At 45.4% G+C, this 25,362-nt stretch overlaps 1 protein-coding gene across 2 annotated transcripts; it reads left to right on the forward strand.

Annotated features, from left to right (window-relative positions):
- Window positions 1–10,006: 10,006 nt before the first annotated feature.
- LOC126248034 (collagen alpha-1(I) chain-like) lies at window positions 10,007–23,589 on the forward strand. Of its 2 annotated transcripts, XM_049948647.1 has the most exons (5): window positions 10,007–10,137; window positions 12,135–12,192; window positions 18,270–18,298; window positions 18,394–20,098; window positions 20,675–23,589. In XM_049948647.1, the coding sequence occupies exons 1-5, from the start codon at window positions 10,012–10,014 to the stop codon at window positions 23,125–23,127; spliced, it is 4,371 nt and encodes a 1,456-aa protein (XP_049804604.1). In that variant the 5' UTR covers window positions 10,007–10,011; the 3' UTR covers window positions 23,128–23,589. The 2 variants fall into 2 exon arrangements, with proteins under 2 accessions (XP_049804604.1, XP_049804603.1); XM_049948646.1 differs by having other exon boundaries at window positions 18,394–23,589.
- Window positions 23,590–25,362: the final 1,773 nt, after the last annotated feature.

The following is a 25,362-nucleotide window of genomic DNA, read 5'->3' on the forward strand; positions in this document are numbered from 1 at the left end:
GATAACTTTAGTTCCCCTACGCTTGTTCCTTACGTCCAGGTAAAATAACGATTGGACTCAGTTTCGACCTCGAGGGACACATTTTTACATATACGTTTCATACCGCGCTAAATATTTCGGAGCTTTCTATTTCGGATCTACATCTACAACTACATCCATACTCCGCAAGCCAACTGACGGTGTGTGGCGGAGGGTACTTTGAGTACCTCTATCGGTTCTCCCTTCTATTCCAGTCTCGTATTGTTTGTGGGAAGAAAGATTGTATGCCTCTGTGTGGGCTCTAATCTCTCTGATTTTATCCTCATGGTCTCTTCGCGAGATATATGTAGGAGGGAGCAATATACTGCTTGACCCCTCGGTGAAGGTATGTTCTCGAAACTACAACAAAAGCCCGTACCGAGCTACTGAGCGTCCCTCCTGCAGAGTCTTCCACTGGAGTTCATCTATCATCTCCGTAACGCTTTCGCGATTCCTAAATGATCCTGTAACGAAGCGCGCTGCTCTCCGTTGGATCTTCTCTATCTCTTCTATCAACCCTATCTGGTACGGATCCCACTCTGGTGATCGATATTCAAGCAGTGGGCGAACAAGTGTACTGTAACCCACTTCCTTTGTTTTCGGCCTGCATTTCCTTAGGATTCTTCCAATGAATCTCAATCTGGCATCTGCTTTACCGACGATCAACTTTATATGATCATTCCATTTTAAATCACTCCTAATGCCTACTCCCAGATAATTTATGGAATTAACTGCTTCCAGTTGCTGAGCTGCTATGTTGTAGGTAAATGATAAAGGATCTTTCTTTCTATGTATTCGCAGCCCATTACGCTTGTCAACATTGAGATTCAATTGCGATTCCCTGCACCATGCGTCAATTCGTTGCAGATCCTCCCTCATTTCAGTACAGTTATCCATTGTTACAACCTCTCGATATACTACAGCATCATCCGCAAAAAGCCTCTGTGAACTTCCGATGTTATCCACAAGGTCATTTATGTACACTGCTGGCCACCGTAAATGCAACGCCAAGAAAGACAAGAGGTAACACAACAAAATTTATTTTGTAGATAACATGTTGACCAAGTATCAAATGATTACTTTTTCAGACGACTGTGACATGTGGTTCCTGCCAGAATCAGTAGCCAGAGTAGCCGCCATTGTTGGAGATCACCGCTGCCACACGTCTCGGCATTGAGTCAAAGAGACGTTGGATGTGTTCCTGGGGTACAGCAGCCCAAGCAGCTCTCACACGTTGCCAAAGATCATCTGGTGTGGCAGCTGGGGATGTAATCTGGGTCACTCGTTGAGCAACCATGGACCACATGTTTTCTATCGGCGAAAGATCCGGAGAGCGAGCCGGCCACGGAAGCAGTTCAATCTGGTTATTGGCGAAGAGCCTTTGGACAATGCGTGCCACGTGTGGTCGCGCATTATCCTGTTGAAATATGGCTGTGGCCGAGCCCTGAAGGTAAGGAAGGACAACTGGCTCCAGCACCTCGGATATGTAGCGCCGGCTATTTAAAGTACCGGCAATGCGTACTAGAGGCGTGCGAGAGTAATATCCAATACCGCCCCATACCATAATACCCGGTGCAAGACCAGTGTGGCGGTGCATAATGCAGCTGTCCAGCATCCTCTCTCCACGGTGTCTCCACACTCGAATCCGACCATCGTGGTGCTGCAGACAGAAGCGTGCCTCGTCAGTAAAGACAACGTCATTCCATTCTGCCGTCCATATCCGTCTGTCATCACACCATTGGCGACGGAGACGTCTGTGGTTCTGCGTCAATGGTAGACGAAGCAATGGACGTCTTGCGGACAGACCACTCTGCTGTAAACGGCGTCGAATGGTACGCGCAGACACTGGATGATGCGTTACAGACGCAATGTGCTGTGCTATGGTTCGGGATGTCACTGAGCGATCCGTCACTGCCATGCGCACAATTTGCCTATCAGCACGTGCAGTGGTGCACCGAGGTGAATGCGATCGACCACGTCGGTCCGTCGTACCCTCCTGCATCCAACGGTCACATATCCGCATTACAGTTGTTTGGTTTCGTCCAACACGACTAGCGATTTCTCTGTATGATAATCCACAATCTCGGTAAGCCACTATCATTCCTCTGTCGAACTCGGATACTTGATCAAAATATGTTCGCTGTTGTCTACGAGGCATAACTGATCGTCTTGTGAAACAACCACAAGGTAAACACACGTGCCGAGCGTACACTCGTCGAAATCGCCAAGCCTTAAATGGCGCTATGAGGTGGCTCCACAGGCGCGCGTGATGTGCGTCTGCGCTGAAATTCTAATCAGTTGCATATCTCATCGCTGCAAACTAATGGTGTAAATTTCACTTGATTCGGATGCTTCCTTCAGGGTGTTGCATTTACGGTGGCCAGCAGTGTATATTGTGAATAGCAACGGTCCTACGACACTCTCCTGCGGCACACCTGAAATCACTCTTACTTCGGAAGACTTCTCTCCATTGAGAATGACATGCTGCGTTCTGTTATCTAGGAACTCTTCAATCCAGTCACAAAATTGGTCTGATAGTCCATATCCTCATACTTCGTTCATTAAACGACTGTGGGGAACTGTATCGAACGCCTTGCGGAAGTCAAGAAACACGTCATCTACCTGGGAACCCGTGTTTATGGCCCTCTGAGTCTCGTGGACGAATAGCGCGAGCTGGGTTTCACACGATCGTCTTTTTCGAAATCCATGCTGATTCCTACAGAGTAGATTTCTAGTCTCCAGAAAAGTCATTATACTCGAACATAATACGTGTTCCAAAATTCTACAACTGATCGACGTTAGGATATAGGTCTATAGTTCTGCACATCTGTTCGACGTCCATTCTTGAAAACGGGGACGACCTGTGCCTTCTTCCAATCCTTTGGAACGCTACGCTCTTCTAGAGACCTACAGTACACCGCTGCAAGAAGGGGGGCAAGTTGCTTCGCGTACTCTGTGTAAAATCGAACTGGTATCCCATCAGGTCCAGCGGCCTTTCCTCTTTTGAGCGATTTTAATTGTTTTTGTTGTTTCCCCAACTCTCGGTTCCGAGAATAATTTGAGCGCGACAACTTTCCTGGAAATCTGTACAGGTACTTTGTTACGAATAATTCGAAAATTTACTGCAAAAATTTGGACTGTTGGTGTGTCTTTACTTTTTATTTGGTTTCATTTTGCTCTCTCCATATCGACTGGCGAGTGTTCGCCAGAGGACCTGAACTACTGCTTGGACCAGAAAGCCGCTATGTTCACACCATAAATACTCTCCTACTCAAGTAGTTACTTCCTTTGTGTAATGCACCCCATACCAGTCAAGGGAATCCTACAAATCTCCACCCCATAACGCAGGTCCAGAAATCTGTAGCCTATACCCTCACAGAATCGACGAGGCCTCTGGTTAAGACCATCCACCCCCGCGAGTGAGGCAAGCAGTATACGCAAGTTCTGCCAGCTATGGCCTCCTCCCCATTTGAAACGAGCCCGCTCCGACAGACATGACGAGCACACCTTGGTCTTCTGTCTGGCCCTGGACGCTACTTCTCTAATGGGCTCCATGAGGGGCAAAACAATGGAGCTCTCGATAGGGTAAGTAGCAAAAGCCTGTCCCCGTGCGACTGCTTGGACCCTTCTGTAGGAATGGCCACGTATCCTCCCCTAAGTGAGCTAGTGCACCGTGTGACATCGCTGTTGGCCTAACGGTAGATGATAAATTTCTTTCCTCCCTCTTTCGTCGTATACGACTATTTACAGTGGGGAGGGTTTTTAGAATGCCATCGTACATTTTTCATACAATATCTAAACTGAGATCCACTGAGATTCGGAAAGTTATTGTAAGGTTTACGTCAATACATATTTTTCATTCACTATTTCTGCGAACACTGGTCAAACTACCTTGAAAATCTTCGTTTAAAATGTAAACTAAATACGTACCTTCGACTACCAGTGATATGTTTCAGGCACAGTTACTATCAGTTAATATAGTACTACTGAAATGCAATTCTTTTAGACCTACTGTGACGTGAGACCGACACTGAAAAATTTTTGGCCGCATAAGAAACAAAAAAAAAAAAAAAACCGCAGACGGAAAAAAATCGAAACACCAAGAAGGAGTTGTGCGACATAAACGAAAGTTGGTAGGCATGTTCTTATATCGGAAAGATGATGGGTATCCAGATTTCGCGCCAGTATGAGGATGCAAGTCACGTTTACTTTAAATATTCACTTTAACGGTCGTGTGCGGTAATTACCTTTGAGATTGGACGTGGTGATTTTAGTCAAAAATGCCTTTACGGCGACGAAGATGCCATTATCAACACCTCACTGAGTTTGAACGAGGTCATGTGATAGGGCTATGAGAAGCTGAATGTTCCTTTTGTGGCATTACAGAAAGACCTGGCGGAAATGTAGGCACTGTAAATGATTGCTGACAGCGGTGGTTAAGAGAACGTACGGTCTCAAGAAGACGAGGTTCCCGATGGCCACATAGCACTACCGAGAGGGAAGAACATCGTGTTCGGCGTATGGCTCTGGGGAATCGTACTGCAGCAGTCTGAGCAGCAGTTGGTACCACAGTGACACAACCAACTGTTACTTCACGGATAGTTCCGAGCCAGACGACCTGCAGCGTGCAATCCACTGAATCCAAACCACTGGCATATGCAGCTTCAGTGGTGTCCAGAGAGAGCTCATTGGAGAGCAGGGTGGAGGGCTGTTCTGTTTTCTGACGAAAGGCGGCTCTGCCTCTGTGCCAGTGATGACCGTGTGTCGATTAGGAAGAGGCGAGGAGCGCCGGCAACCAACCTGTCCGCGTGCTAGACACGAACCTGCAGCTAGAGTTACGGCCCGGGATGCGATTTCGCATGTCAGCAGGAGCAGTCACTTTGATATTCCAGATATTCCACGCACCCTAACTGCAATCTGGGGACTCGATCTGTTGTGCTGCCATTCGTGGACGGTATTAGAGCGGGAGTTTTCCAAAAGGATAACGCTCGTCCACATACCGTAGTTGTAACCCAACATGCTCTACAGAGTGTCGACAAGTTGCTTCGCCCTGCTCGATCACCCGATTTGTCTCCAGTCGAGCTCATACGGGACACCGTCGGACAACTCCAGGATCATCCTCAAACAGGATTTACCGTCCCTGTACTGACTGCCCAGGCCCAACAGGCGCGGAGCTCCATCCCACCAACTGACATCCGGTACCTGTACCACACAATGCCAGGACGTTTGTATACTTGCATTCAACATTCGGTCGGCTACACCGGTTATTAATGTCCCATCATTTCGCATTTACAATGGCTTAAAAAATTGTTCAAATGGCTCTGAGCACCGTGGGACTTAACATCTGAGGTCATCAGTCCCCTAGAACTTAGAAGTACTTAAACCTAACTAACCTAAGGACGACACACAGATCCATGCCCGAGGCAGGATTCGAACCTGCGACCGTAGCGGTCGCGCGGTTCCAATCTGAAGCGCCTAGAACCGCTCGGCCACTTCGGCCGGCTACAATGGCTTATCTCACGCTTGCATTAACCTAATATTGGATTGTTACCATTCAAATGTGTTACCTAGACAAATGTATTCCCGAAATTTCGTTATTCGGCATTAATAATTTTTTGATGCTGATAATTTTGTACGTCAGAATAGTTTCGTTTGATGTTACCTGTTTATTGGTCAAAAGAAGACGAAGTTGCCAGAGGAAGGTGAGCTCACCAATGCAAACTCTTCAGATATTAGGGCTTCCTTGTTCATTAGCTGCTGTAATCAATCACATGAACTACCTGTTGCTCGCTAACTTTGAATACTTCAGAACTTCCTGCCATATTACACATCGTATGCCTAACTGACACTCGAACAGGGAGTATTGTCTATTGGAGGCAGCGGAGTTATATGAGCACGCCCCACGGCCAGAACCTACTACTTTCTAAGCTACACAGTGCCTTTTCTGCATACTCTGTTGGTCTATCTCTCCTCGGAGAAAAAATATTGGAAATAACAGCTGAAACATAGACTAGGAATCTTTGACTTTTCCAGGAGCCCGTTAACTGAAACCAAAGTCACATACAGTGCATCTGATCGGCGGCCGAAGTGAGAACATTATCTTTTCCGGGAAAGGCTTTTAGTATACGAGCGATCCGACTGTGGCTCACAGCTAGATTCAAACTTTTAATATTCTGTTATCTCTCTCCTATTTCCAAAACTCCATAGACGCTTACGATACTGCAGTGTTTGTGTTGTTAAGAAGAACGATGCAGTGTTCGATCGGACATGCATGTCTGTCCGAACCAGGCAGCGTCTTTCAATTAAAATGTCTTCCTCTGCACGGGAATTACATAACGTGTGCAAGAATACAGGAACGACAACATATGGAATATTGGACCTGCCCGTGAATCTCACGGGTTAAGGCGATCGCTCGCGCAAAGCTGCAAATCCGGTTTCGAGTCCCAGTCCGGCACAAATTTTCCTTGTCGTCATTCCTTTATACAGCTGATGGTTCATTTCATGTCTCTTTTGATAATATTTGCAGGACTAACAGCTCTAGTATTGACAAATAATAAATACTTCAACAATATTATGCGGTGTACCGACACGTGGTGAGAGGGCTTCCTACATTTAGACACATATAATTCATGAAATTATTGCGGTGAGCTTAACTGATAGAGAGAGAGAGAGAGAGAGAGAGAGAGAGAGAGAGAGAGAGGGAGGGCGACGTTTTTGATGGGAAATGCACACTAGGTTATGATGCCCATACATATGGCGGCTAAAATGTGAGGCGAATTTTCTTCACTAAGTTCGTGGAACCATTATAAAGCAACTGCGAAGCTGATTACAAAGTTCTTGCTAGGTAGACCGCTGACTCGAAACGGTGTGCTGTGGAGAATCTTAAAAATTTGTTGAACAATGCAAATCGCCATGTCTCCGTCTTACGTGGATTCTGTTTTATTACACCGTACCTATTCATTCGGCTAGCTGGTTTTATGAAGTTAGTGGTAATTAAATCATTGTGCTTTCTAAAGACCGCTCATAGGTCATTAAATAATTTGACAACTAGCAAAATAGAGGGTCTGCAGAACGGCTAGAACAACAATATTTCGCTCTGCACGCACCCTTTTTGTGTCCTCTCTCTGTTTCTCTTCCCTGAAGCCAGGGACCATAAAATGAGGTATAGAGATGGTTGGTTACAAAGCTGGTGTGACTACAGATGTTTCGAACTGTGTTTTCAGCGGTAGTAGCCATCCTGAAATATTCGTACATATCAGTCAGGTGCATAAGTGCTAAACTACACACGACACCCAAGACTTCTGTCCCTGTTCGCAACATAAGTTACCACAAACAAATGATCAGAGAGACCTGTCCGGTTCACCTCCCATATGAGGAAATGTTGTCGGTATGCAATTCTGTCCTCTCGGTTTCAAGATTGCTGTTGGAAGATGATTCAAATGGCTCTGAGCACTATGGGACTAAACATCTGAGGTCATCAGTCCCCTAGAACTTAGAACTACTTAAACCTAACTAATCTAAGGACATCACACACATCCATGCCCGAGGCAGGATTCGAACCTGCGACCGCAGCGGTCGTGCGGTTCCAGACTGTAGCGCCTAGAACCGCTCGGCCACTCCGACCGGCTGTTGGAACGTGTCAGATGTCCCACGTAATATGACCACAAACTGATTTAATCACTCAAAGTGGAACTGTCACACGCATGAGTCAAAAACACTAATAGCTGCCTTCTATGGCTGTGGCAGTTATTTTTCGATGTGTTTCCCGAAGGTATTTCAGGTGAATTCCAGTATAGTTCGGTGAATAGGAACACGAACGATTTCATTTTCGTCCTCATTGATACAAGAGCTTGTTCTCCATATATTTCATGACCTTGATGTCAGCGGGACATTCGTTTTTCCTTCTTTCTTCCTTCTTTCTTAAACTGTATCTAACTATAGTAGAGATTTGGTGCAATGTATACTAAAAGACAAGCCACAAACAATACGAGTTCCTACTGATAACGTAGTGGCGCTATTGGAAACTTAATACATGCGACATACTATTCCCAAAATTTAGATCACTGTCAACTGTTTACGCAAGCAGCAATTTATTTGTCGCACATTCCGAACGCAGGATTTCAACTTCGGACTAATACGAAATAATAGTACCAAAACTATTATACGTAATTAATAGAATCTTTTTCCGAAAGTGACTGACGGAATGTTGTAAAATAAAACGCCTTCTATGAGTATACAAGACGTCTACAGCCACAAAAATTTTCGTTTACCTATGCATTAAAGTATTTTGTGTCCTTTGACCCCCATCTTCACATAAAGGGCATTTTCAGTAGATTTCTTTGTTATTATCTCAGAAAATTCCCTGCACCTGAAGACAAGACTACAGAACCCGAAATATAATTGTGCATAGGCAAAGAAACCTGCTTTGTGTTACAACATTTTTAATATTCATTTATCTTCATTCATTACAATCTCGGTTAACGATATAGATAGAGTTAACTAAATTATCAATTAAGTCATTAATGCAACACCGTTCGCTTCAGTGGTAAGCTAACATAAAACGTGCTTGTATGTTTATCTGTTATATCACACGAATATTTGCACAACGGTGTCAAGCGACTCCTTTGACTACGATAATTCGTAACTTCCTACCAGTCTATGCTCACTAACACAATTGACGGATACACAAATCCACGACACGTATATTTATAAACAAATATCACCATAGAAGAAATGATCTGTTGCGCGTATTGCAGGTGCTGATTATCCTTGACAAAGGAGATACTTTTTTAAATCTATTAGTCGCTACGTCGCTGCTAATGAGCGTATTGGACGCAAATAATGAAAGTACTAGCACCTGATCGTGGAAAACCATCCCGAAACGCCTCGTGCCGATTCTGTAGTAATAAACTTGTGGCCGACGCAGAGCATGCGTTGTTCCGCTACGTAGCTGTCAACATCAAGTATTTCTGATACCAGTGCAGATATCAGAAAAGGATTTCTACAAGTAACACTACGCAAAATAGTGCGGACAGTGCTCGTAATATTTTTACCTAACGAGACAATGTAGCAACTGATCGCCTGTCTAATGACATACTTTACGTTCATTGTTACGGAATATATGAGCCTTTACACAATGTAGTACAGCAACAGTGCAAATAGACGAGTAATGTGCTAAAAACAAAGGCCAAGACTGCCAACATAACTTTGGCGCTGCCCCGTTTGCTGATGTTTACGTGACAAGTCAGGTAAAACTAAAATGTCCCTTTCATGTTCAACACGTTCCCCGTATCATTTTGGGAAAAGATACATTGCAGCCTCGACAGGCGTCATATCACAGCGTTCCTCTTTTCGAGGACTTTCGATTGTCGGTAAAAAGTGTATAGTTCCATTGAAAAGCAATACTTCCTTCATTATCTCGATCGATAAAAATAGCTGCTAGCACTGGCTATAGAGTGCCACGCTCTCCTCTTAGCGCACTGTCACTTGCAGAAAACTTTGCTGTCATATCTTCGACGCTTCCAGAAATATTTGAAGTTTGTAGCTTAGACGACTCACACTGTTTGTTGTGTACGATCACTAACCGCCACAAAATCCCGTGCGCTACAAGACTCGAATAAATTCTGGCGGACTCTAGCATTCGACGGCCTTTCCGTTTCGCAACAAATACTATTTTAGAGCTTCCGAAGTTGTGCCGGTATCTGAGCAACGCGAGCACTGGTGGAGCACACGCGGTCTGCGCCGGAGGTGGGCTTGGACTGCGCCAGCCGGTGCCGGCGGCGCGCGGCTCTGCCGCCTCTTCCCCCTCCTCGGGCGCGTCGTTGTGTTTGTGTCGAAACGGACCAATTGGAACGGACCTTGCATCTCGGATCGTTGCCGGGTATTGTTGGCCTACCGGCCGGCGATGATAGATACGCGATCGTGGCGACCGTCATATTGCACGTCGGGATGCTCCTCTCCTTTCACCGTATCCTCGGCGCGCCATCCTTGAAGATGCACCCGCCGCGTCGCCGTAGGAAGGGATGCGGCGGTGCCCCCGCTATAAATACTCGCGCCGGAGGTGGAAGGCGTCAGTCTAGTGCCGGCTCCCACACAAGTAACAACAAACACAATCGGCAGGTAAGTCAGCCGTGCTATACCTGCTACGGCTTCGGTGCTCGCAATTGTTTACACTACAGTTTCAAAATCCGAGTGTTTATCGGCCCAAAAAAAGTGTGAAACAACTCAAAACGTACATTTTAAAAATATCTCTTAGGGAATATAGTCCACTCGGACTCGATTTCTTCGTAAAAGAAATTTTGTCGTTCTTAATTTTGCAGTGTAGGGAACCTTTTCGCATTAGATTACACCCGAAGTCGACATTTATTTTTACTTTTCTATTTCAAAAACAATTTGATTTCTCATTTATGGATCCTTCCGTTACTTATTGGTAAATAATTCCACATTTAAGGTGGAACACCAGGTACAATGTTTTTCTTCTACTGGTTTTTATTTCAAACTAGTTTTCGGCTTATTGAGCCATCTTCAGAAAACGACTGACTAGCATCTGAAAGGGACACTAGTTCTTAGGTAACCGAACGTTATAATCAAAGATACAATCCACTTGCGTAGTGTGTTGTGCATAAAACTTTTTATTAACTTTAAAATTCCAATTTTCACAGTGGGCAATGTCAAGCACAATAATTAGTTAAACTACACAATATTACTAGTTAAATGGTTACAACGCTAAATTTTGTCAGGTCTTGACAGTGACTAAGAAACTGTTAAACTGAGCACCCTTCATTTGTGCAAGAAACATGCTCTTTAACATTGATTTCTCTAAAGATGTTTTCTCCTTCAAGACCACCATCGAGCATTAAGCCTAACTGAATTTTAAACTTGTGTTTATAGAGGAATATCTCCCAATGACATTGTTTTTCTTCTTGGGCAGAGTGAATTCCATGTTTTGAGTGAAACGGTTAACTATTATCCAAAGCTAATATCACTTTCACAAAACGTAGCAGGACTTCATCCCTACTTACGGACGTGACTTAAATTCTAACATGTGACGAACCACCGAGTAGACCTCACAGCTCTGGTCTGTACGCGGGCCTATGCTTTGGAGATTGGTACGGTTTATTTCGTTCGATCAACTGTTCATTCTTCGTGTAATACTAACCTACGCAGTGTCAGCTGTAGCGTGAGTACGTTAATGGTAGACTAGGTGGGAACTTGCTAGTTTACCTGCCGTACAAAAAAGGCCAGTAGGCACGCTGAGACTTCTTAGACGGTGTGCTTACTGACCACTTTACACGCCACTAACTCTAGCAATCTACCGTCTATTCCACGTGCAGTGCGTTCTATAGAGATGTCGTCTATTGCTGGCGTTAGAGAATAACGTTGAATACACACTGCAGACGCATACAAAAAGTTTGAAGTTTTTTTAACTATGAATCAAATGGTACATAGAATAGCCATTGGACAGAAATATCTGGTTAGTTTAGTCCCTATATCTCTTGCTCCGAAATTTTCATTCTCTTCCCAAATCAATAAAATTTTACGATAATAGTACTAGTTTCCAAAATGATGGGAACAGCAAAGCGAGAGTTATCTAAACTTCATCCAATGTCATTTTGCCTGTTACAGCCGTGGTCGTGGCAGTCGTTAGCTCTCCGATATTTCATCTCACTCACACGCGTCTATTCGCGTATAGATGGCTGTTGAGATAATTCACAGTCACGTATTCTATGGAGTCCAGAGTCCAGGTGCTTTAGAGTTAGAGCCAGTTTTGGAAACTGGAAGTTATGGGAGTTAGCATCTAGCACTGTGCAGTCCGGTACTTTACTGCTTGATCTTTCTCTCTCTCTCTCTCTCTCTCTCTCCCTTTATTTTATTTTATTTTTTTTTTTACACGACTGCTGCTCAAGACTGTCCTATACACTCTCACTGAAGCACATAATACTGAAATGGACTGACCTGGTCCACAGCGTCACGTGCACGTGCTACAGTTTGTTCCAGAGCTGAATGAACAGTGTGATGTATTTTAAAAATTACATCTCTAACGAAACTGCCTGTCTCGCTCTGTACAACTTACTTACGTAAACACGTCCCATATATCTGGTTTTTTTATTTCGCAGGTGTTGATCCACTGGACAAGACGCGCCAGCGCCATGATGCGGTTGGTGCTTTTTCTAGGTAAGCGCGTCAAAATCAGCCCATTTTTAGAAATCAACCGTAGCTACTGACGCTCCATTTATATGTCAACGAGATGATACAAGTACTCCTCTAATGTATTCCCTTGGAGTACATTTATGCTATTTTTAATTCCTGGCAGCTTTGTCAAACTGTGCATTAGACGGTCTTTAAAAAAAATTAAGTTTGATTTCAGCTGGATGAGGAGCATGTAATTCACATACCAATGATTACAGACCCCATAATAGATAAATACCTATACATAAGCAATATGTCATAGAGTAGAATAGTAATAGTAGTAGTAGTAGTAGTACCACAAGTAAATATTGCTATGGAAATGCAGAGCATCTGAATGTTCATTAAACTGCAGCTATTAAAGACTTAAGTTTCACGAGTGGGTATAACAGTTAGAAGTCGAGCAATTTATTTTAGATGTAAGCCTTCCTTCCCCTTTAGAAGCCGACAGTATTTCGATAGTTTTGTGTAAGTCATCCCTTCCCTTAATAAACCTACAATTTTCATGTAATAGTACGGTGATTTTTGAGCAACTTCCGAGAAGTCCATGTACATATATGACAAATGAAGACTCTTTCCAACATGGCTGGAAAACTAAAAATGAAACTTACGAAAGAGGGAAAATCGTTACATTTATTCAGGAATCACGAAGATTTTAGGTTTCACTAGAAATCAGTTAACTGTGCACTCCAGAAAAGCAAGCGATTACCTGGAGAGCAGATACGCCATAAATCATTACATACCGCGCTCTGTTAGTGCCCGTTTGCTTACTAAGTAGCTGTTCTCTCTTGCATTTATTGCGAGAAACTTCGGCAGCGCCTTTAGCTGCCTAGACAAGATCTTCTCTCAAGGGATGGCGCAACTCCAAGATGCCGGAAAGAAGGGCCCTGCTTTAATTCCTTGTCGCACTCTCATTGCTTTACTTTCTCACGATGATTCTGCACTAGTACCCGACTCTCTCACCAAACTTTGCGGAAACACTAGCTCTAATAATCTCATTATTCAGGTAAACATGGACAACATAACACATATTAAAGTTACCGGGGCTAAATGTTAGAAGAGGAGTAAAATTTGCACATACTTTCTCTTCCGCAATTGACGGACGGTATAATCGTCCCAAAACAGCAGATTGCAGGTTTGTTTCAGGTGAACACGCACGTTTCTGTGAAGGTCGTGCGTGAGTGCCTTGGTAGTTGCATCACATGAGACGTAATTACGAGGTACAGAGGTGGCGGTGGAGGTCAACAGCGTTAATTTGCCGGTCATCAGCGTAAATCTCACGACAAGAGTTTGAGATACAAATAGAAATTAAAAGAGAAACAGCCATTCGTAGTCTATGAGTAAACACTGAAAGTCAGAGATAAAATGGCAGAAACTTTTTGAGAATCGTTGTCTGTCTTGATCGATAAACTTGGCATGATCTATGAGAGACAAGCAGCAGCTAGAACCACTCACACCGGAAGAGAACAGAGCTACTCCGGCGAAACGTGCAGCATATCTTGGAGATAGGACGTCCAATCGTGTCATTTCAAATGTTGTTGTTGGGAAAATATCATGATAATTCGTACCAGCTAACAGGATACTACTTTCATTTTGCGGTGCTTGTATCAGTGAATCTGTCTACCAAAGACTAAGCGTAATCAGGAGGGTCGTTGTGTTAGCTCCATCGGAGGGGCGAATTACAAGCTACAGCGCCTGCCAATTCCCACGCTAATCAGGTGTTTGCAGCGGTGCGTAATAGGGACAGCATCTCGAGGCGGAAAGACCTGCTGAGAAAGGTGAGGGGGACGCGGAGGGTAAGGGAAGCGCATGCAAATCGCGATAAGCTTGTTGCTCTCAGAGCGTGTGAAGCGCGACGAAAGACGCGGAAACTAGGCGCTTGAGGTTTCGAAAACGCGTGTTTCAAATCGCCTTCTGCTAGCACCTCAGCGTCTCGCTCCCAGCTGTATCGCCGGGTGCTAACGATGACGTAATTTCACGCCAGACAAGCCGCCTTACAAGTGATTATGTAGGTTAGATATTCTGTGGACAGCGTCGCTCTAACAACTGCCACAAGGAAGGTGAATTATCAAAGATTTCTTATAATCACCTGCGCTCAGGAAGATTTCATTCAGATGCGTATTTTATCAGTGTCGAACGAGTTCACATGCAGGAAGGGATATTCTGGAGGACCTGCATTCGGTATCTGACCTATCAAACCTTTTTTTTCATTTTCCTTTCTACTCACCTGGTTCACTTCATTAATCTGAGGGCAAAATCTAGCACAGATTCACAAATTACAGGCGATGCCATCTCTGGATTGATTTCTCAAGCAGATAATCCTGTTGAGTGTCTCGTAGACGTAAGCAAAAGCGAAGTAGTTGCGAGCAAAGATGGACCTAGGATTCGATCCTGTGTTAAACGAAGCTCGTAATGTTTTATAGAATTTCTTGCCATTTCCGTGATAGTACTGTATTCTGCGAAAGATAGGTGATAAATTTGGAAATTGGAATGTATGAAAATATAAAGACTTTCAGTGAAGTGTTGCACCTGGTTGTAAATATACCATTGTCACAGAGAGGCTGAACACTACTGAAACATTCGAGGACTGATTGGAAAGTTTTAAGAATGGGCTCGTAATTGTACAATGGTGGTACCTACATGCTACTCTGATGCATCTCCTTCAAAATAGTCCCCTTCTGACTGAACACACTCACTGCAACGGTGTTTCCACTTTTGGAAAAATTCCTGGAAATTTTTTTCCTGAAGGGTGTTAAGGACGCTCCCTGTATTTGCCAGGATGTCTTCAATCGAGTAAAATCGCTTCCCTTTCAATGAAAATTTCAGTTTGGGAAACAGGTAGAAGTCCGCAGGGGCCAAATCAGGGGAATATGGCGGTTGTGGAAGCACAGGAATTTTGAATTTTGTCAAAAATTCAGCGATGGAGAAGGCACGATGAGACGGAGCATTGTCGTGGTGTAGCACCCAACTCCTGTCTTCTGCACCTTTTTGCGCAAACGCTCAAGGACACATTTGTAGTATTCCTGCGTTATTGTCTCTCATACTGGGGTAAATTCATGATGCACAATACCGGTGGATACGAAAAAAATCACCAACATTGTCTTCCCCTTCGACCGACTTGCCTTGCTTTTTTCGGTCGTGTTGAACCTGGAGTCTTCCACTGGGAAGACTGCACTTTGGTTTCAGGATCATATCCATATTCTCACGATTCGTCACCTATAATTACCCTTTTTAACAAATCTGAGTCATTTTTAGTCCGATTAATCAGTTCTTGGCACTCTTCAAGTCGGTATTGTCTCTGGTCACTTGACAACACTTCTGGAATGAATTTAGCGGACACAGACGCATGTTCAGATCTTCAGTTGAAATTGACTGAACTGCATAGAAACTTAAATTAATTCATCAGCCATCTCCCTAATTGTAAGTCTACGATCAGAGCGCACTAATTCACGAACTTTCACAACATTTTCATCTGTTTTGGATGTGGAAGGACGGCCGGACCGTGGTTCATCTTCAAATGATTCACGGTCATTTTTAAATCTGTTGAACCAGACAAAAACACTTGACTGGCTCACACAATTATCTCCAAAAGCTGTTTTTAAAAGTTCGTAAGTCTCAGAAGCTGATTTCCCGGTTTTAAAACAAAATTTCACACAAGCTCGTTGCTCCGTTTTTACGTCCATTTTCACGCAGACAGAATCCGCCAACAAGCCCTAATAGACCCACACTCAACCAGCTGCCATAACGAACTGAATAAAGGAAACGCAGCTTCCTGTAAGAGGAAGTTCAAGGACAAGGAAATGACTCACTCCCCACCCTCCGTGTACCTGCTTGCCAAACCAGTGAGCGGTAGCGTATCCATGCTTAAAACTTTCCAATCACGCCTCGTATAACGAAAGTTGTGGTATCGATGGAACAGTCTTCACAACTTACCAGTTTAGACGGATTTTCAGAAAGTATAAAGGATTGCTTACAGAAATTTCTGAGCACAGGAACATTCCAAAATATAATTTCTTGTTACGCTGAACAAACAGAAATGGAAGTATTAAGTTTAGATCGCGCAATGTATAACATACAAGGGACTTTCGGCGACGGCAAAGCGGTTAGAAACCAGCCACTAATTCGGTTTTTACAAAGGCTGTGAAGCTACCAAAAAACTGCTTTGTAAGGAATTCCTCATTGACTGCAAGGTCATTAAGGACAGAGTACTAGCCCTATTAAATGGGACAAGAAAAGAAATTGGTCGTAGGCCAATTATTTATTAATTATTTAGACACAGTGTAGACATGAAACTTCTTATCAAATTAAAACTGTGTGCTTCCTTTCTCCTAGGAGCCCTAGTCCCGCAAGATTCGCGGGAGTACATCTGTGAAGTTTGGAAGATAGGAGATGAGGTACTGGTAGAAATATAGCTGTCAGGACGGGACGTGTGTCGTACTCGAGTTGCACAGTTAGTAGGGCACTTGCCCGAGAAAGACGACGGTCCCAGATTCGACACACAGTCGGGCATACACTTTTAAGTTGCTAGGAAGCAACGTATCTGGGCATGCTCCGCTGCAGAATGAAAATTCATTCTGAAAACAGCGCGGACACCCTAAGCCACGACTACCGAATACGGATTTGAACCGCATTCATTTCATACACAGTCGAGTGTCTCAAAGAGGGCGTCACCTTTCTCCTTTTCCCTTATTCGTGTATAATCGTTTAGAAAGATACCTGCAAATGTTATAGCTTGATTGAATATGTAGTGACTCAAGAGTTATATTGTACGTCATATCTTGCAAATACCGTAACTCGAGTCACTGTAATGCTATGTGGAGTATACTTCATCACGACATCTATTCAGCATAACCGTTCTTTACTCTTCGTTATTTCTACTTTTAAGTGACATACGTAAGACCCGCTAACATATGCACTTAGTATAATTTTTGTTACTGATTCCATTATTCAAGCACATGTCGTAGATTGTAATTCGTCACGGCGAACACCAGATTGCAATTCTGTCACCTCCATTCTTCGTTGGCTTGAAAAAATACAAAGTTTACTAATTTTTCATTTTTCCACTCGAATCCCGTGGCAAGATACTATCTGTAATAGTTACCTTTGTCCTTCTTGCGTCATTTTTCTAACACCATTCGTAAAACATAAAATTGTTCTCCGAGGGTGTTTTTGCTTATAAGCAATAGGTGTCTCATCATTGTTATTCTTCTCAAAAGATATAGCGACATACCATGATCAGTATGAAATGCGCATAGTATGACATTATGTTCCACAAAACGTGATGTACCCACGATGATTGTAATAATTGACGTCTGTCGACTAGAAGAATGGAGCTTCCAATTCATAACTAACTTACTAACTTAAAATCTATATTAGCAAGATTTAATTATTTTTGTTTTTAAATATTGTTTTCCATTTAAACTATCTTTCGCGGTAAGGCAGCTGAGACTCTCCAAGAATCTTTAGCGTCATAGACAATCAAATTCATTTGAAACTGAAGTCTGTATTGGAAGATTAAAAGGAATTGTACCTTATTCCACTCCCTGTGTGATACTCTATCCCTGCTTTTCAGTCCAATACCAAATACAGTTGAACGAAATGTAGCATTGCTATTATGTTTACAAGTACTTATATTTACTATAGAATTCCACGCTCATAGGGATCGGAAGATGAATTAGTTAGTGTTAAGTTTCAGGGTGATAATTAGGATATTATCACCTTAGTAGTTTACCGTGGAAAGTATCTACTAATGTCAGCTGCATCCAATACATATTGCCAACGATGGACAGGTAGTTCAATATTCACAACACATTATAACATAGTGAAAGTAGTAATAATCTCAAACTACAGGTTTCCCAAAAGAAGATAATGCAATATTTCAGACCCTAGTCATCCAAGAACTGATTTCTTATTGTTTCAACTTCCCAATCATTAGGGATCTTTCTTTTCTTATTATTAAGTTTTCTTAATGTTTTAGTTTAACTATTATGTAACTGTTTTATTATTTAACAATGGTGTTAATGTTTGTCTATACTTTTAACAATATTCCTTCTCCTCTATTTCAGTCCTCTTCAGCATATGTGAAATCACTCAGGTATGTGTCACAATCCTTTGGTCAATTTAGATGTAACTGAATGAACTGATGAAGAACAGAGCAAAATTATTTATTTTATGCTTTGGTGATTACAGGCTGAGGAAGGCTACAAGTATGAAAAACCAACGAAGCCTTTCATCACTGGAACACCAGGTCTAAGACCAGGAACAGCAGGCCCAGGAGGATTTGCACCTGGAGTGGGAGCTGGGTCAGCTGCAAAACCCGGTTTTCCTGGAGGAACAGGACCTGGTGCCACTGGACCCAGTGGCTACCCTTCTAGTGGTCCTGGAGGAACACCTGCAGGATTTCCATCTGGCAGTCAACCAGGAAGACCTGGAGCAGGCGGACCATCTGGATATCCATCTGGGGGACCAAGTGCCGGCAGACCAGGTGGCACCCTTCCTGGAAGACCTGGGACAACAGGAGGACCAGGTCGTCCAATTATTCAAGGAGATGTTGGAGGCACTGGATATCCATCAGGAGGGCCTGGCAGTTTCGGACCAAGTGGTCCATTTGGACCTGGTGCTGGACGACCTGGAATATTGGGGCAGCCTAATGGTCCAGGCACTCCTGGAGCTCAAGGCAGTGTTGGTTACCCTTCTGGAAGACCTGGTACAGGAAGACCAGGTGGTCCGGGTACAATAGGAGGTGGAGGTTATCCTGCAGGTGGGCCTGGAGTATTCCGTCCTAGTGATTCATTTGGTACAGGCATTGGAAGACCTGGAGTTTCAGGAAGACCAGGAGGACCAGGTGCTGCAGGATATCCTTCTGGAGGTCCTGGAGGATTTGGGCCTGGTGGTCCCTTTAGTCCTGGTGCTGGTGGAAGGCCTGGAGGTGCTGGAGGTCTAGGACAGCTAGGTGGCACTGGAATAACAGGAAGGCCAGGTGCTCCAGGCACTCCAGGTGGTCCTGGTGGTCCAGGAGGACCTGGGGTTCCTGGAGCCCCTGCTGGCCAAGGGTATCCATCAGGAGGACCTGGAGGATTTGGTCCTAGTGGTCCTTTTGGACCTGGTGCTGGTAGGCCAGGAGGAGTTGGAGGCCCAGGGGGACCTGCTGGTCCTGGGTATCCATCAGGTGGGCCTGGAGGCTTTGGTCCTAGTGGTCCATTTGGGCCCAGTGCTGGTCGTCCAGGAGGTCAAGGTGGAGCTGGAATAACAGGAAGACCAGGTGCTCCAGGAACACCTGGTGGTCCTGGTGGTCCTGGAGGACCTGGAGGTCCAGGAGGACCTGCTGGTCCTGGATATCCCTCTGTTGGGCCTGGAGGATTTAGCCCTAGTGGTCCATTAGGACCTGGTGCAGGTCGGCCAGGAGGACCTGGACGTCCAGGAGGAGCTGTTGGTTCTGGATATCCATCTGGTGGGCCTGGGGGATTTGGTCCTAGTGGTACACTTGGTACTGGTAGACCAGGGGCTGTTGGAGGTCCGGGAGGGCAAGGTTATCCATCAGGAGGACCTGGTGGGTTTGGTCCTAGTGGTCCATTTGGACCAGGTGCTGGTCGCCCAGGAGGCCCTGGTAGACCAGGAATAGCAGGAAGACCAGGTACACCAGGTGGTCCTGGTGGTCCAGGAGGTCCAGGTGGTGCAGGGGGACCAGCTGTTCCCGGATACCCATCAGGTGGTCCTGGAGGATTTGGTCCTAGTGGCCCACTTGGTCCTGGTGCTGGCAGACCAGGAGGTCAAGGTGGTCCAGGAGTGGCAGGTGGATACCCATCAGGTGGTCCTGGAGGATTTGGTCCTAGTGGTCCCTTTGGCCCTGGTAAGCCAGGGGCTCCAGGAGGGCCAGGAGGTCCAGGAGGGCCAGGTTATCCATCAGGAGGACCTGGTGGGTTTGGTCCTAGTGGTCCATTTGGACCTGGTGGTGGTCGGCCAGGAACACAAGGTCAGCCAGGAATCCCAGGCAGGCCAGGAACACCTGGGGCACCAGGTGGTCCAGGAGGACCTGGAGGTCCTGGTGGTCTAGGTGGACCAACTGGTCCTGGATATCCTTCAGGTGGACCTGGAGGATTTGGTCCTAGTGGACCTTTTGGTCCTGGTACTGGAAGACCAGGTGGTTTGGGAAGACCTGGTGGTCCAGGAGGGACAGGTGGCCCAGGATACCCATCAGGTGGGCCAGGAGGCTTTGGTCCCAGTGGTCCATTCGGACCTTCTGCTGGTCGGCCAGGAACACCTGGTCAGCCAGGAACCCCAGGCAGGCCAGGTACACCTGGGGCACCAGGTTTTCCAGGAGGAACTGGAGGTACTGGTGGTCTAGGAGGACCAACTGGTCCTGGATATCCTTCAGGTGGACCTCCAGGATTTGGTCCTAGTGGTCCCTTCAGCCCTGGTAGGCCAGGGGCTCCAGGAGGGCCAGGAGGTCCAGGAGGTCCTGGAGGGCCAGGTTATCCATCAGGAGGACCTGGTGGATTTGGTCCTAGTGGTCCATTTGGACCTGGTGGTGGTCGGCCAGGAACACAAGGTCAGCCAGGAATCCCAGGCAGGCCAGGTACAGCTGGGGCACCAGGTGGTCCAGGAGGACCTGGAGGTCCTGGTGGTCTAGGTGGACCAACTGGTCCTGGATATCCTTCAGGTGGACCTGGAGGATTTGGTCCTAGTGGACCTTTTGGTCCTGGTGCTGGAAGACCAGGTGGTTTGGGAAGACCTGGTGGACCAGGAGGTCCAGGTGGCCCAGGATACCCATCAGGTGGGCCAGGAGGATTTGGTCCCAGTGGTCCATTTGGACCTTCTGCTGGTCGGCCAGGAACACCTGGTCAGCCAGGATTCCCAGGCAGGCCAGGTACATCTGGTGCATCAGGTGGTCCAGGAGGACCTGGAGGCCCTGGTGGTCCAGGAGGTCCAACCAGTCCTGGATACCCAACAGGTGGACCTGGAGGATTTGGTCCTAGTGGTCCGTTTGGACCTGGTGGTGGACGCCCAGGTACTCCAGGTCGTCCAGGAACCCCAGTAAGGCCAAGTGCTCCTGGTACTCCAGGTGGTGCAGGAGGTCCAGGAGGCCCAGGAGGTCCTGGTGGTCCAGGAGGGCCATTTGGTCCTGGATATCCATCTGGAGGTCCTGGTGGATTTGGCCCTACTGGTCCATTTGGCCCAGGAGGTCCCGGTATACCAGGTAGACCTGGCCGTCCTGGTACACCAGGTGGTCCTGGAGGTCCAGGTGGTCCTGGAGCTCCTGGAAGGCCTGGTGGTCCTGGATATCCATCAGGTGGGCCTGGAGGATTTGGGCCAAGTGGCCCTTTCGGTCCAGGTGCTGGTCAGCCTGGTCGCCCTGGTGGACCAGGGGGTCCAGGAGGCCCTGGAGGCCCAGGTAGGCCAGGAACAGGGTACCCTTCAGGTGCACCTGGAGGATTTGGTCCTAGTGGTCCATTTGGCCCTGGTGCTGGTCGGCCAGGAGGCCCAAGTCGGCCTGGTGGTCCAGGGGCTCCAGGTTCTCCAGGTGGACCTGGGGGTCCAAGTGGTCCAGGAGGACCTTCTGGTCCCAGTGGCCCATTTGGTCCTGGTGCTGGTAGACCTGGAGGACAAGGGGGCCCTGGGGTACCTGGACAACCAGGTGGTGGATTTAAGCCAAGTGGTCCATATGGCCCTGGTTATCCTGGAGGTCCTTCAGGTGGTGTTGGTCGACCTGGCCGTCCTGGTGGTGTGTTAGGTGATGCTACTGGTCCTGGAGGGCCAGGTGGTCCTTCTGGTCCCACAGGCTATCCTTCTGGTGGCATTGGAGGCAGGCCGGGTGGAGTTGGTCCTGGTGGTCCTTTTGGTCCTACTGGCCCTACTGGACCTACTGGTCCTACTGGACCTACTGGTCCTACTGGGCCTACAGGTCCTGGAGGACCAACTGGTGGTGTTGGTGGTGTTGGTGGAATCGGTGGAACTGGCCCAACTGGACCTCCAGGGCCGAGTGGACCATATCCTAGTGGGCCTGCTGGCCCCAATGGTCCATACCCAGAAGGATCACCTGGTCCTGATGGTCCTTTCCCAACAGGTTCCCCTGGTCCTGGGCCATACGATGAAGGAGATTATTCTGCTATTCCTGGAGAACCAGGAGTAGATTATCCCATATATTCTGAAGTACCTGCTACTTCATTTAGTTGCAGTCAGCAGAAATTCCCTGGATACTATGCTGATGTGGAGACACAGTGTCAGGCATTCCATATTTGTGCTAACAATCGCACATACGATTTCCTGTGCCCTAATGGTACAGTGTTCCATCAGGAATATTTCGTTTGTGTTTGGTGGAATCAGTTTGACTGTAGCAGAGCTCCAGGGTTGTATAATCTGAATGAATTTATTTATGACTATACAATATTTGGAAGCCCTGGTGCAGAACTACTCAAACCTTCTGGTCCTGGAGGATTCCCAGGTGGAACAGGTACTGGAGCTACTCAAGGCCGTCCATTTAGTCCCGGCAGTGGTGTAACTCGTCCAGCTGGACCCACTGGGCCCTTTCGTCCTGGAACACCTGGTAGTATAGGAACTGGAATAGTAAAGCCTGGTGGAACATTTCCATCTGTAACCCCTGGAGTGACTGGTGGAAGTGGTGGTCCTGTCGCTGGATATCCACGTCCTGGTGGACCAGGTGGAGTTGGTGGCATTCTTGGTGATGGAATAACTGGACCTTCTTCTGGTGGAGTACCTTCGTCAGGATTTCCTGGTAGTCAGATAGGACCAACACGCCCCTCAGGTCCCAGCACAGGCCTACCTAGTGGTACTGGTGGAGTAGGGCAAATTGGTCGACCAACAGGCGGCTACCCGAGGCCAGGTACAGGCAGACCGGGACTGGCTGATACTGGAACACAACCAGCCTACCCAGACAGACAGTATTTGCCTCCTAGGAACTCTTAAATGATTACTATGCTGAGTTTTGGACTTGCTTATGACCTACAAGCACAGTAGCAGATGAGAGCTCATTGAATCCATCATTTGTTTTCCAATAACACTGAATGTAATGAGATTGTATGTAAGTGGAAACTACCAAGATGGTGACAGTTTCATGGAGTGCTCCTCTTTTTTGTGAGGGACGATTTGTATTAGTATCGTACTCATAATCGTACTCTACTTTTCTTTGAAGTGACAATGGGCCCTCGCTGCTGTGTGCTGTTCAGGTTTAATGTTTATTTAAATAGTATCTGTGTGAATGTATAAATTATTGTATCGTGTCATGAAATTTGAAAGCATTGGACCCTAAACAACATTTATATCAGATTTCATTGTTTTTCATTTACATGCATGTTTTTAAAAAATTATTTTGTGTCATTGAAATTGTGAGTTTCTACCACAATATGTCTCCCGTATATAGGGAATTATGTTGCCATATCATATGTGTAATAAATGTTGTTTGCCTACTTTCTCAGAAACTCTATTTTTATTTTTCATTAAACGCCACGTTTTCCTTTAAATAATCGACAAAATAACGATAACAGAAAAGTGGTCAGTATTTTATGTCGTCATACTACTGTAGTTTTCAAGCTTTCCTTCAAGTGCAAAAATTCCAATAGTACAGTACCCTTTATTGATTTAACTGTATATGTAAACAGCATTATGGGCTTAGTGCAACATATTGTCATTCATAATATGTTGATTTCGCACTCAGTGCGAAATAGTTTGACACACGAAAATAATTTTACCTATTGGAGTAAACTAACTGCTTATTCTTTGTTTTGGCAATGTATTTAATCTAGTCAGTTTGTAAGTTGTTCAGGTTTTCTTTCTTCTTTTTTTTTATGAACAAAGTAAGAGATACACATTGTCCGAAAGAAAGTTTGACATATCACTGGGTCATCTTTGAGCAAAGGACTCAATAATTCACTGGAAATATCCCTGTCCGAGAACGCAACAAGGAGAAGTAACTGTAATGGCACATGATTCGTAATACACACAGGCTGTACTCAGAGGTGGGCACGATCCGTCATTTTGTGGTCCACAGACATTGACAAAAATTTGTAACCATAGGTTTAGCATCATAAACTTCAGTTTAAATGGGCAATAGCTGTAACAATTGGTGGTGATCATTGTTTGATCTTATGCAGTCAGAGGAACTGGACAGTAACCTCACCTCGCCTATACGTGCATCTGGTTGGAACCTATACTCTAGGAATCACTATGCATTTTATAGAATGTTGGGATTTCTTAGCGTTCTTGCCGGATTAAGCGTAAGAAATAAAGTGCTTGTCTGCCTCTGTGGGAGCCGATTTACCTTCAAGGTATCAACAGATGGAAGAATGTTCTTAGTTTGCACTTTGTAAGCCACCTCTCGGATTCTTGAAGTTATTTTTTGCAAATTTTCAGCATATTTCCTCAAGTCTTTGATAGGTAAGTCATTTTCAGAATTTCCTTTACTCGCTATCACCAACTAAACCAGCATGTTACCTTCCACGACACCTTCCTTACTGCACAATCTGAGTTCTATGTTCTCACAACCTAATATAGGTCCATCACTTTGAACAGAATTCCCGTTTTGATCAAACAAGAGCTTTGTAAGCGTTCTCTCTCGTAAATTAATGGAAGAGTCCACGTTTTGCACCAACAAATTGAAATCTGAAATTTGCTTTACCTATATATTCGAGCTTATTTGATCATCACACTTCATATTTCTACACATTGTTACTGCCAAATATGCAGGCCTATTGAACACCTGAGTGTACCGTTGACTTGCTATTTGCAAAGTGAAAGATAACTGCATTTTTATGTTTCGTTGAAATACACAACTTCACATTCCTGTATATTAAAAGCATGTTGCCAGTAGTTACAACAGGGCAGTATTTTGTAAAGGATCTAACAGGATGTTACTGCGACATTTTCGGATAAAACTTTGCAACATATATACCTCCTAGCAAAAAAGGCAAGGCACCCAGAATACGTGGTGGGATGTCAATGTAACTTAGAACACATACACAGCATAAGGTGGTTGTATGAGGAGAGTTGGCAGTAGTTTCTGTAACCTATGCTACAGGCAACTTGGTTCCTGACAAGGGAAACTTCCCATCGCAAGCCTCTCAGATTTTGTGGTAAGAAGGTCCAGTGGACAGCCCGTCAGCAACTGAACACAGCTCCAGCATGAAAACAGGAAGAAGGTGTACT

The sequence above is a fragment of the Schistocerca nitens genome, chromosome 3, assembly GCF_023898315.1.
Source record: "Schistocerca nitens isolate TAMUIC-IGC-003100 chromosome 3, iqSchNite1.1, whole genome shotgun sequence".
NCBI lineage: Eukaryota > Metazoa > Arthropoda > Insecta > Orthoptera > Acrididae > Schistocerca > Schistocerca nitens.

Coding starts and splice junctions, on each gene's coding strand:
- LOC126248034 (XM_049948646.1), top strand. CDS start 10,012: ATGCACCCGCCGCGTCGCCGTAGGAAGGGATGCGGCGGTGCCCCCGCT. Junction 10,138..12,134: donor ACAACAAACACAATCGGCAG/GTAAGTCAGCCG, acceptor TTTATTTCGCAG/GTGTTGATCCACTGGACAAG. Junction 18,299..18,393: donor GCATATGTGAAATCACTCAG/GTATGTGTCACA, acceptor TGGTGATTACAG/GCTGAGGAAGGCTACAAGTA.